General features: G+C 41.5%; 1 protein-coding gene across 1 annotated transcript in view; it reads left to right on the top strand.

Annotated features, from left to right (window-relative positions):
- The window catches only part of Micu2 (mitochondrial calcium uptake 2), an 88,011-nt gene that overhangs the window by 28,636 nt on the left and 45,486 nt on the right, over nucleotides 1–13,889 (top strand). Inside the window, exon 2 of the mRNA XM_075949775.1 lies at nucleotides 5,360–5,498. Within this exon, the coding sequence (XP_075805890.1) occupies nucleotides 5,360–5,498 (139 nt within the window). The remainder of the gene's footprint in view (nucleotides 1–5,359; nucleotides 5,499–13,889) is intronic.

The raw sequence follows: 13,889 nt of genomic DNA, 5'->3' as shown, positions 1-13,889 counted from the left end.
AAGTTTCGGAAAGAATATAAGAAGGGTTGCAAAATGCTGTCTTCTGTGCATGACACAGCTATTACAAATAGATTCCACAAGGCAGAGGTTAAGCCGGGTGGTGATGGCACACAGCCTTAATCCCAGCACTCAGAGGCAGAGGCAGGTGGATCTCTGAATTGGAGAGCAGCCTGGTCTACACAGTGAGTTCAGGATAGCCAGTACTACAAAGAGAAATCCTGTAACAACAACAACAACAACAACAACAATAATAATAATAATACAGAAATCTTAAAAAAAACAGCAGAAGTTATCTGTGCTAAGTGTACAAGACTGAGCCTGTCATCAGTCATGGATGGAGAAGGTTCACACAGCCGAACTTTTAGCTACTAGTAAATTTTGGGGAAGGGCATTGTCTTCAATTATGGGCCCACAGGTGAGCCTGCCAGGGTAAAATGAATAATTTAAAACTCCTGGTCACACAGATGGCCCTTGATAAACTCAGTGTGTAGCAAGACCAAAAAGAAAAGAAAAGAACTGAATGTGAGAAAGGCAGGTTTGTAAGGAAAGGGGTTGATGGGAGTGGACGGGAACTAGTGGGGGTGGGAGCCACCGTAGCATGCACGTATGAAAAAGAGCAAGTTTTTCAGAATTAATAAAGAAATCTCAGGGCTGAAAAGAAGACTTAGCAGTTGAAAGAACTAGCTGCCCTCCAGAGGATCCGGGTTCAGTTTCCAGCACCCACATATAGCTCGCAACTGTCTGTAACTCCGGTCCCAGAGAATCCAACATGTTTACACAGACACACATGCAGGCAAAACACCAGTGCACCTAAAATAAAAATAAATAAGAATTTTCTAAAAAAAACCAAAAATGCGGGTGGTAAATATCAACTGTACTTCTATCGTACACAAAGCAGCAGCTCAGTGTGCTGCTACGCATTAGAGTGAGCGGAAACGTCACTCCCAGGCTTGGTGGGCTACTTAAAAACGAGGCAGAAAGAATTCGGTTGTTATAATAGCACATCCTTAGAAAACCACACAGTAAAGCATCTTTCTCCTCTTGGTAATATCATAACTGACTGAATGTTGGCTTTATTGATCTTTGAAACCATCTAGTAGGTTTGAGATTTGCTCAGAATAGTTATGAATATGAAGTAAAGCAAAATAAAAGATGAACACAATAAAACTGGCATTGACAAGTCAATCCAAATTCTATAAAATAACCATAAATGTACAATACACACAAACTGCACTTGTGAGCCTTCAAATTTTTCTTTTAAAATTTGGCTACTGGTTGATAAATAATAACAATAATAATAATAACCCAATCAAAACTGTGTTGGTTTCTTAATTTGGAAAGTGATAATTTCACAAAAGTCCTTCTCCCCCCCCCCCCCCCCGCTTAAATTTTATAATAGCAAACAAATCTATTCAGGACATTCTACTCAACTTAAATTTGATAAAACCAGGGAAGGAATGCATACTAGTTAGGAAATGGGCATCATTTAGCTTTGGACTTAGAGAATGGCCAGTTCTAGTCCTTTCCTTTGTTAGTCTCTAGACTCTAGCTTATATCCTCATCTTGGATGAAACCTTCTGCACTGCATCTTCTCTCGCAGGAGCTGCTATGGGAACGTGTTGGAGACTGAGGTTGGTGCCATATGGGCTGTGCCGTCAGTTACCTACTGTGTTAATCTAGGCAAGCTGGTTGACCTTAACAATCCTACATCCCTTTCTTTTAAGGGGTGCTTAAAAGAAAAAACTGGTTCCAACTGGGTATTTTGAGGATTAGAGAGAACATGCTTATAAAGATGCTCCCAACCTGCCTTGTGCATCTTACTCACTAAGTTATCTACTGCATTGCTGCTGACATTTTCTGCTACACAATTATCCCCTTGGTTCATTTGCATTCTGACTCCTAGTGTTTTTCTGAAATTAGTAGATGCTCAATTAAGTGTTGAGCTCAGAGGGTAAAGCTATGGGAAGATTGGTAGTAAGATGGGAGCTGGGAGCAGCCACTGTATACCTCACAGAAGAAATAAAGGGCGCTGTTGACTGCTGACAGCAGAGTTCTCAGTCTCAGTGAGAGGCAGTGGAGAGGATACACAGAGGTTGGATGCTAATAATGGGGACTGGAAGGCTTTGGGCTAGTAGAATGGGTTTGTTTATACTAGGGAGTAACAGGAGCTCAGAAAGCTACCGTACCAAATTAAACTGCAAGGGTGTTGGTAGAGGGTATTGAAGGGTTCCAACCACTGCTGGTGGGGAGTCATGGTTGTAGTCACATTTGGAGGTTATTTGTGGGCGTGACCTACAGTTCTGTGCAAACAAGTTCAGAAATTAACTAGTAAAAAGATTCTTGTTACCTTTAGCTAATAATATTGTTCACTAGAAAGTAATTTAGCCAAAATGTAAGTAGATGCAAGCAATCCAGTCAGCTATCCAGCTCCATAAAACGGCACTTCTTAAAGGGTTGGCTCTTCAGAAATGTGACTCTGTGAGTGAAAGGGTCCTAGAGACAAAGATTGTATAGCTCTTGATGCTCTTCTTAGAGACTCATGGAAAATGATAACTGTGCTTTGGAGCACTTGATGCTCTTCATAGAAACTCATGGAAAATTATAACCATGGCTTGGATCACTTGATGCCCTTCTTAGAGACATGGAAAATGGTAACCTTGGTTTGGAGCGCTTGATGCTCTTGGAGAGGCCTGGAGCTGGATTCCAGTATCCATGTCAAGCATCTCACAGTTGTCCGTGTCTTGAGGGGATCTGACACCATCTTCTGGCCTCTGTGAACACCCACACATGTGGCATATGCACAGATTCACATTGTTTTTAATTAAATAAGCATTTTAATTAAAAATGATAACCACAAGATAGAGAAACTTTTAGAACTAAACCTTCTAGAGAAAAATACAGTATCTTTTACACAACTTGCTATGAAAGAGCAGCCGGTTTGTATATTTACTTCCTACATATTAGTTAAGACCAGGAAAAATAAGATCGCTACAAGGAAGAGGACAGCCAGAAAACCAGAATGTAAACTGCCCCTCTTTAGAACACCAGTAGACAGAGGGTTGAATAAAGTAGTGGACTAGATAATTGGTTGAGATGTGAAAAGAATTTAAACAAAAAGAAATATCAAAAAAAAGGAAAATTTAACAACTTTGATACAGAAATTAGAAAAGCACCAGTAGTGTCTCAGGGTTTGAGAGTGTACTTTCTCTGACGTGATTATTAGTTTTGCTATTTTCTTAATAGGCTATAAGTTAGTTAACTATATGCCTTTAAAAATTCTTCTATATAGTCACAACACAGTCTCATGTTTAGCTTCTTTCTGTTCTAATCCCTAAGCTTTGCAAATGCAGGTAGGTTTCTGGTTTTGCTACAGCCCACCCTCCCATTCCTGGCCATACACATAAATTCACTATCAAAGCACATAGAACTTCCTCAGAAATTAATGTTTGTCCGACTTACCACTGCTTTTTCTTTGGTAAGCAAAATGATATGTGTATATTGCTATGTATAAATGCTGATGTTTTGCTATATGTGTGTGTATGTGTGTTTTATATATAATATTCAGAAATATTACCATAATTCCATTTTCTGATTGCTAGGATGAGTATGATGCATGTAATTAAAACTTGCCCCTAGACTGGGTTATAGGTCAGGGTAGTGCTTTTCCCAGCTTGTGCAAGATACTGCGTTCCCTCCTCACCTTTTTTCTTTTATAATAACAGTGTATGGACAAAGTAGCATTGATGTCCATTATGTTGTGGGTATGCTGTCGGCACTAAATAGAATGCAGAAGGAGCAAAACTGGATGTTTAGCAAGCCTGTTGTCTACTTCAGGGGAGAGAATTAGTTAGGAATTCACATCAGCCAAAAGAAGTCTCTGGTGGCCTTGAATATGAAGAGATGTAAGCAGCCAGAATTCATTTTTTCTTCCATTTTGGTTTGTGTAACAGGAGGAGCGGACTGATTGTCGTCCTGGCCACCCAGCCATCTTACACCCGAAATAATCACACAGAAACTATTCATTTAAACACTACTTGACCCATTAGCTCTAGCTAGTTTCTTATTGGCTAATTTTTTTAAATATTTATTTATTATGTATACAATATTCTGTCTGTATGCCTGCAGGCCAGAAGAGGGCACCAGACCCCATTACAGATGGTTGTGAGCCACCATGTGGTTGCTGGGAATTGAACTCAGGACCATTGGAAGAGCAGGCAATGCTCTTAACCTCTGAGCCATCTCTCCAGCCCTTATTGGCTAATTTTTGCATCTTAATTTAACCCATTTCTACTAATCTGTGTATAGCCATGTGACTGTGCCTTACTGGCAAGATTCTAGCCAGCATCGTCTCAGGCAGGAGATCCATGGCGTCTCTCTGTCTGCCCTTCTTCCCAGCATCCAGTTCTATTTACTCTGCCTACCTAAGTTCTGTCCTATCAACTAGGCCAAGGCAGTTTCTTTATTCATTATCCAATGAAAGCAACACACAAATAGAAGGACCTCCTACACCAGGTTTGAGTCAGCAGTCACTGTCTGTCGCCTGTGTGTCAGGGTAAATCCCAGTGTTGGTGCTGAGTATGAAAAGTAGGTGGTGTGTCCTGGAGCATGCATAGCCCAGTGAAAAGGATACCGTAGGAAAGCAGTGTGGGGTGAAAGCAGCACAATATCATGTCAAGGCTCCACATGGGTGCCAAAGTTGTCAACTGCATGTCGCAGTCTGCCCAGCACAAGGCCCATCTGTGTGTAGGAAGATGGCATGGGAACCCGAGGCTGAATGTCTTGAGGGGAGCAGCAAGCACAGGATGTTTCAGCACTGTTCTCCAGCTGTTGGGAAGGCTCGGCTCTAAGACCTGAGAGACTCCAGCACCAGCAGCGTGTGCATGTCCTTTCTGCATGGTGCTAGTCACAGTTGTGTGAACAGAGCCCTCACAGGAGAACATCTGTCTTCGCCACTCTCTTCCTCACCATGGTGACAGTGGCCTTCTGCTCCTCCGGAGAACAGGGCTCACTGACTCCTCCTGTGGCCGCTGTCAGTGTCCCTTCAGAGGACTGCTTTGTCTTACCTAAGGACCCACCTGCCGCCACTGTCTCCCATTTGTGCTGTGTCACTTCCTGCCATCGCAGTGACTCTACACATTTGTGAATGTCATGCTCCCGTTGAAAGTAACTCCCCTCCAATTAGTCTCAATTGGTATTTTAACTCAGTGTCTAAAAACGTAGGGACTTAGTTGATATGTATTAAATGACTACTATAAACTTTGGGGCTGTGAGATCTCACTCTTTAAAGGTAATTCTAGAGGTAACTGAGTTGGCAATGATACTGAAAAACTTTTTTAATTATTATTTCTTTTTCTTTTAGAAAAATGACGTGGGATCAGTAGAGAAACTTTCTCTACGTAAACAGCGGTTCATGCAGTTTTCATCCCTGGAGCATGAGGGAGAATATTACATGACACCCCGAGACTTCCTCTTTTCAGTAATGTTTGAGCAAGTGGAGCGTGAGTGACTTTTTTTTTTTTTTGTAAACTTAAACATGAGCATTGAAAAACCTGTTTTCAAGATTAATGACAGCTTTTTTGTATTTAAATTATCACCATTCTGTGTTTTGTGTATTTTATTGTTATGACAGTTGTAAACTTTCATATGTATTTATCTTAGAAGTAGTTGTTTTGTACGGATTTTTTTAAATGAAAAGTAAGTGTTTTTAAGATGCCACTAAGAAGATTATTTAATAATTTGACTGGATATTATTAGTTTTTGGTGGAATTAAGGTTTTAAATTGAGAGGAAAAATAAACTAAACTAATTATTAAGGAAAGCCATATATCAGTTATTATGTTATTATGCTGTAAGTAGAAAAATTCTGAAAAAATATAACCAAAAATTAAAATAACAAAGGACAATGACTTTATAAACAGTAAGCTCACAATTATACCACAATGGCAGAAACCCTAGGTGTACCACAGGAACCAGCCGGGCTCACCCCAACAGACTGTGTGTGCCACAGTGCTGTGAACCTTCTCGTGCTGACACAACGTAACAAAATGCTGGCTTCTCAGTAAGTAAGCCAATGGGCAGCAGAAGTGTGAGGGCACAGTGCGGGGCAGTCAGCAGGGTGGAGTGCACTGGGAAAGGCTGACCAGGGCAAAAGCAGGTGAACACTCTCAAGAACCCTGGGGACAGGAAGTCCCCAGTCACTGGAGATGGAGAGCTTGGGGCATTTCTTGGAGATCACATTGAAGAATAAATAAGGGCTAAATTGTACAAAAGATCTCAGTGACGGCTCACCCACTCAAGGAATGTGTACTTGGCAGGGCTCTGTAGACTTCATCTTGGGGGAACAATGAAGGTTTGGAAATTAGAAAATAAAGTAATAACAATGTGCTTTGATTATTTTAATAAAGTCCCATGGAAGGAAGTTTAGCAGTGTCAAAACTTTTAAAATGTTGACCTACATTGATATAGTAAGATACTAATCAAAGATTTAAAAAATAGTTTGGGTCACATGTGGTGGTGCACATCTTTAATCCCAGCTCTCAGGAGGCAGAGGCAAGCGAATCTCCATGAGTTCAAGGCCAGGCTGATCTACAGAGTGAGTTCAGGACAGCTAGGACTACATAGTTGAGATCCTATCTCAAAAAAAAAAAAACCAAAGTAAATAAATAATAAAGTAATTTAACCTCTGACATGAACAGAACTTGGACATTATCACTTCTGTCCTCACAGCAGAAAAAGGGGGGAAAAAAAGGTTAAAAACTATAAAATCAGCAACTCAAGTCCATCAAGGGTCACAGCAGACTTAAGGTCCCTGGGGACCCTGACCTAAAACTAGAAACAGATAGGTCCACAGGGTCAGTCACCCAGAATCTACCAGGACTTTATGTCAGAAATAGTTTAAGAATGATTGATTAGCTGCTAGAATCTCAGTATAGACCAACTTGAGGGATTAAAAACTCCTGAAGAGGAGCAGTTCATGTGGCTTGAATGGTCAGAGCGCTCAGTTCTTCAATCCTTCAAAGCCACGTGGAGTAGAAGGAAAAAACCAACTCCACAGAGTTGTCCCTTGAGCCCCACATGTATGTATGCGATGGCATGTGCTGGCGCACACATACAATAATAATAGTTTGGGGTTTTTTTTGTTTGTTTTTTTGTTTTTGGTTTTTCGAGACAGGGTTTCTCTGTAGCTTTGGAGCCTGTCCTGGAACTCCCTTTGTAGACCAGGCTGGCCTTGAACTCACAGAGATCCACCTGCCTCTGCCTCCCGAGTGCTGGGATTACAGGCGTGCGTGCGCCACCACCGCCCAGCTTAATAATAATAGTTTTAAGATTTATTTTTAATTATGTGTGGGTTTGTGCTCCTAAGTGCAGATTCCCCAAAGACTGGAAGTCTGGGATTCCTGGAACAAGAGTCATACTGTTTTAAGCTGCCCAGCCTAGGTATAGGGAGATGAACTTGAAGAAATGGCTCAGTAGTTAAAAGCTTTTGTTGTGCTTTTAGAAGACCCAGGTTCAATTTCCCAGCACCACATGGTGACTCACAACTCTCTGTAATTCCTATTTCAGAGGATCCAGTGACCTCTTCTGACCTCTACAGGCACCAAGTACACATGTGATATACATTGTAGGCAAAACACTCACACATAACTTCACACACACACACATCTTTAAAAAAAAAACCTACCCCTCACTGACAATTCCAATTCTATGAAATAGAAACTCATTCTAGACTGTTATAGCCAAACAGAGTTTGCTCTCACAAAAGATGAAAACCTTATGAGAATCAGTAGATTTTGCTGAGGGTGCTGTTCTGCTCAGCTGCACCCTGCTAAGCCGTCTGTCAATTACTAATATGTGTATTTGAGTCTCCGGTGATTCACGTATATGTCATTTCTCCTTTTGGCAGTGTGTGTATCTGTGTGTGTCTCCCTGAGATAAACATTTCTTAAATAAGACAAAGTACCAACCAAAAGAACAAGATTCACCCTTATTAAAATAGAACTTTATTCATCAAAAGTTGCCTTAAAGAAATTGAAACAAGTTCAAAACTGGCAGGATTTATTTATAACACATAAAATGAACACGAGAATATGAAGCTACAATTTTAAAAAAGTTTGCACATGGAAGAGTGAAGGTCAGGTCATCTCAGAGTATAATTACTTCAGAGTGACATCACTGGAGAAACTGTCACTACAGAAAGGGCCATTTGGCCTGTCTTTTCCTACATGCCACAAGCCATAAAGATTCTTGTGAGAGGGACATCTTTCACAAAGCAAAGCCAGAAAAACAGCCTTGATCACCAGACTGGTGACTGCAGTAATTCATCACAGCCCCAATTAACAAGTTCTTTGAAGTAACCTTTAGCTTCCATTAGCTTATACCCCCGCCCCGCCCCATATCTCTTAACGACATCCCTAGGATATAGCTTAGTGGAGAGATCCATTTGTCCTGTCTGTCCTTCCTAAATTGATTGTTGTCTAAATATCAAAGCATCTTGCTTTAGTTGTTTCTTCAAGCTCCACTTTCTTGTGAGGCTTTCCTCATACATGTCAATTTAATAAAACAGACTTCTTTATCGACTCATTAGATCCAACCGAAGAGCCCTTCTAAGGGCTAAAGGTACTTACCTGGGATGTGTGAGGCCCTAGCTCCCATCCCTAGAACTGCTCAAGAAGACTAAGCAGGGAAGAGTGCTCTCCTCTCTTGACCTTTTTCTAACCCCCTCCTCTGTACAGCTATTAAAAAGTGGAAGAAATAGATATTCACGGAAGAGAAAACAAGAAAATGAACATAAATTCTTCCCTTGTTTGTAACTGTGGTGGGATAAAATTCTACACCTCTTATTGGCAAGTGTCACAACAAAGTTTGAGGAGGCTGTAACCAGAGGTGGAGAGCTCCAGGAACCTTTATACTCTTGGTTGGAAATGGAAAGCTCCACCTGCTTTGGAAAACAATTTGTAACTGCCTTGCAAAATTCAACATTATAGAATTTTCTACCAACATTCACATTTCTAGGTATATATATTCTATACCCAATAGGAACACTTGCTGGTGTGTCATAGGATATGCAAAAGAGTGTTTATAGCAGCAGCATTAGGTTAGCAGAAAAGCTAGAAACCATCCACATGTCCTCTGGTGAGAGAGTGGATAAAGCAGGCTGTACTCACAATGGGGAATTCTATTCATAGAAGTGAGTAAACTTAGTATCTGTTATAGCAGCATAAAGAACACATAAATCCACTGCTCACTGAAACTGATAGAAAAATGAAGAATCACATTTACAGTCTCTGGAAATGCGTCTGAGGTGTTACAGGAAATTTAGAAATGTCTATTCAAGTTAAGCTGCTAAAATTGATAAGAAAATGTTCAAGTCTAGAGTGCTTTAACTAAGACTGGCATTCTCCCTCCTGTTGCAACTCAGTGAGACAGAAACTCGTTCTAGCCTACAACAGAAGGAACACAGCTCTGAGGGCTATTGGGAGGAGCGGTGCTCTAGGCTTTCCTTTAGAACTTTGCTCCTGCCCTGCCCTGGCCTGCCCCTGGAGTCGGAATGCTGTGGGGCGCTGAAGGGTGGGAGCACCCTCTTCTCTCCCACCCAGTCAGTCCTTATTTGCTTGTTTGTAGAGCGGAGTGGAGTCTCTGCCTTTCATTCTCTTCCACCAGGAACACTGGAGATCTGGCCACTCTTGTTATGGCTTGAAAGGCAGAGAGGGTATCCAGAAGAGATGAAGACCTGGGGTTCACTTGCTGAACCAGCATTACTCAGAAAGAGCAGCACCATTGTCCTTCCGTCTGGCTACAGAACTCTGGCCTGAGTGATAGAAATAGGTTAAGCAAAAACTTCTGGTCTCCTCATTTTTAACATAAAATGGAGATTTTTCAGCCACTCTCAGAAACATGCACAGGTCATTCAGCTAGACACTAGCATATGCCTGTAATCAAACACATTGGAAGTTGAGGCTGGAGGATTGCTAGTGTGAGGCCAGCTAAGATCCACAGTAAGCAAAATCCTGTTTCCAAAAATATAAAATAAGATAAACAAATAGGTGTAGGTTGTGGTAAGAGGTAGTTGAGCTGTCAGGGATAGATTCAGGCCAACCTACGTGCTGAGTGCTTTGTCTAAGAACACTTGGGAAGGAGACAAAACTGAGGCATGGGGAGCTTTCCAGAGGTCATAACAAATATTAATCACCCACAGTGGGAATTAATCCTTCATGGGAACCTAAATTCAAAAGATGATCTCTAGAGCAGTGTGTGTCTAGGGTTCTCATCAAGTCAGCAGGTCCAAATTGTCTGGATTCAGCACCCTAGTGAGCTCAGGAAGGAACTCAAGAACTGGGGCATTCCCTAAAGTGCTCGGCACTGTTAGAGGACAGGGTGAGACACAGTCTTTACTAAAGACTGTCTGACCAGACACTATGTGCATTCACGAGCAGTAAGTGAGCCATGGGGAAGGAGCCGGTACCTAGATTCCCACATATGTCATCTGAATTGTCCCAGGCCCAACAGCAGAAGCTGAAACACAAAGAAACAAAACCTGTAGCATCACTGAACAGAAGTGGGCAAGAGAAATTGCTTGCGGAGCAAATCAGATAACACATTTAACAGAAAAAAAGACACCAAAATAGCCCCTAAAATATGTTCAAAGAACTACAGTAAACTATGATTAAAGACTGTGACATTTCTACTTTTATTATTCTTTGGAATGCGGTTAAACCATCAGAAGGCACCGAGCCAAATCAAGACTTCAGTAATTTTGCAAGCCAAATAATACATCCTTTATGCATATGATGTTTCATCTTCACTTTTCATCGTGGATAAGATAATCTTGGTTACATTCCTACGGATCACGATGAACAGCAAAACAAAGATAAACTGAGCCAAACCACTGACCCGTGCTCTCTGGGTAAATGAAATGATGCAAAGCAATCTAAGATTTATTAGATTTTAAACTCATTTACCTGGCATTATCTTTTTGGCCTTTTGTTAATAGTATGCTTTATTAATACAATTGATGAGGCTTATGTAAGCACTCTGCATAGCACCCCAGATAGATACTGGCAGCACCTTTACTGGGGTCCTGTAGGCTTAGGTCTCTGTTGTGTGCTCTGCTTGCAGCACAGGCTCTCTGGCCAAAACACCATCTCCCCTTTTAAATTCTGTCTTGCTGCACTCCCTTCCAGTGACATTTTTTTCACCGTTCACAACCCATGCTACTAATTGTCCTAATTTTACAGTCAAATTTCAAAATTTGCATCTCTAGCAACAACTAATTAATTATCCTCCACTTTCCTGGCTACCCAGTGTGTCTATTCTCTGCCCTCATAAAAGTGTCTCGCATCCACTGTTCTGTCATTCCAAGGTCCCCTTCGCTGTCCTGCAGCCACAGGGTTTGCGACTTTGTCACTCTGATAACTACTTGATAATATCCCTTTTATTGAAACTGCTGGGAAGTCACACACAGATTAGAGCCACTAAATTCAGCCTCACCTAGATCCTCCAAGTCATTTGTGCCGTATGCAGTTTGCTTTCTCTAGCCTTCTTCATCAGCTTGCCCAAATCGCTCAATTTCTCAACCTCACTGTTGATCACATCCACAGATTTCACCTGTTTTAAGCGAGCACGTGGAGGCTGAAAGTCAAGGAACCATTTAGAGTGCTCTTGTGCCCTGTTAGCTACCGCCGCTTACCTCTCCCTGCCTTGTCTGCCTCCCTCCCTGTTTGCCAAGAGGGTGCATCTCCCCTTCAGCTAGTAGAAATGTGACCAACACAAGAGTTTGGGGGTTTTGTTTGTTTATTTTGTTTTGTTTTTCAAGACAGGGTTTCTCTATATAACAGCCCTGGCTGTCCTGGAGCTCACTCTGTAGACCAGGCTGGCCTCGAACTCACAGAGAGCTGCCTGTCTCTGGCTCCCGAGTGCTGGGATTAAAGGTGTGCGCCACCACACCTGTTGAGAAGAGTTTTAACATTGGGGGGGATGATTGGGGCACAGTGGGTAGAGGAGAGGGTTTTTCTAGGACAAAAGCCCTGAGAGGACAAGGGTGAGGGAACATGGTGGAAGCGGAAATTAACCAGGCTCTTCGAAAGGCCCTCACAACATCAGGAAAGGGATAGTTACCATCCCTGTTTCTACTCTCATTGAGTGAGAAAGCAGTTTCAAGTTGTAAGAAAGGGAAGAATGTCAGAGGCTTGCAGAAGTAGCGTTAGTAGTAAGAGATAATGGATTTAAAAGACAGTGTGATTGTCAGTAGCCTTATTAAAGTTTCGTGTAGGGCCAGCTATCAGTTGCTCAAGAAATCTGGGCAAGAGGCACAGAAGTGACCCATCATTCCCTTATCTCTGTGTTCCAGTCTCTCTGTGTTCCTGCGCTTTTAACCAAGCACCCTTGAGGTACTTACTCCCATTAGTTAAGTGAGAAGTATTGGACATATGTGAGGTGACTTACCACAGAATGTGTCACTGTGCTAGGGCCGAGGGTAGTACATGGAGTCATGTGGACTGGAAGCAGTCTCTATGTCTCTAGGTTAGCGCCAAAGCCTCCTGACTTGTTTCTAGATCCACAGAGCAGTAGTATCTGCTTCCGAGTGTTGTAGATGGTGAAGTTAGAGAGTGTGAGAAAAAAGGCTGTCCATTTTGAAAACAGAAGCCGTTCAATCTGTAGAGTGGAAAATGCAGTCATCCAGAATCAGATGCCCGCCACCTAGTAGTCACCAGCATTCTTAGCACATGTCTTTTCTGGCCTGCAAAATTTTTACAGAGATAGAATTCACATGCCATAAGGTTTACCCTTTAAAACACCTTTTCACTTACAGATGTAAGACCATGCGTTGTCTGCTGTGCACTTCATAACCAGCCTCTTCTGTTTAATGTCGGAGCAGTTTCCCTGTCATTGCTGCTTGAAAAAATGTTGACTGTTTCATTAGTATGCTATAATTTAACTATATGGGAGCATTTAAATTTCCTACAGTTATTTTACTAATATGAATATTTTCATAGTGAGTATAATTTTTTATGTCTTTGCTTAACTGATTCTAAAATGATTTTCTGAACTTGTAATCATAAAATACAAACACTAAGACTTCTTAAGAGTATTATTAATTTGTCTGCTAAGACAAAGAATCTGATGATTTCTGTTTCTGCCTAACTGGGAATTTTCTCAGCAACTTTCAATAATAAATTGTTTTATTTCGTTACATTTATCAAGAAGCACTATGTTGTGATATGTTTTTGCTCTTTTGGCTTTTAGGGGGAGCACCACCCAGCTCCCAAATAAATCACACATGGAGGCTTACTCTTACTTATGAAGGCCTGGCTTTAGCCTGGCTTATTTTTGTCATCTTAAATTATCTTTTGCCTCTAGGCTTTTACCTTTCTCTTCTTCTGTATGCCTTCTTTACTTGCTCTGTGTCTTGCTGCATAGCTGGGTAGGTGGCCCCTGATGTCCTCCTCTCCTTGTTCTCTTTCTGTTGTTCCACCTCCTCTCGTTTCTCCTTTTATGCTCTCTGCCTGCCAGCCCCGCCTGACCTTGCTTCTACCTCACTATTGGCCAGTCGTCTGTTTATTGGGACCATTAGGTATTTTAGACAGGCAAAGAATCACAGCTTCACAGTTAATCAAATGCAGCATAAACAAAAGTAACACACCTGAAAATAATATTCTACAATACACTATTTTTTTTAGATTTCAAGAGCAAAATTTTACCTAGAGTAATAAAAATGGACAGAGAACATCACACCCTTTCTGAGTAGCATATTTAGTGTACGGAGCAGTGAGTCACAGATGGCATTTCCATATCTGCCTGTTATGAAGCTTGATCATGTTCGCCTCCCTTCCTTTGCTCTTCTTCCCCATGCCGTCCTCTTCCTTTCTTTAATGTCTCTTTATTAAGATCCGC

The sequence above is a fragment of the Microtus pennsylvanicus genome, chromosome 15 (assembly GCF_037038515.1).
Source record: "Microtus pennsylvanicus isolate mMicPen1 chromosome 15, mMicPen1.hap1, whole genome shotgun sequence".
NCBI lineage: Eukaryota > Metazoa > Chordata > Mammalia > Rodentia > Cricetidae > Microtus > Microtus pennsylvanicus.
Note: the sequence above shows the minus strand (reverse complement) of the source record. Positions and strands in the feature narration are given on the sequence as shown.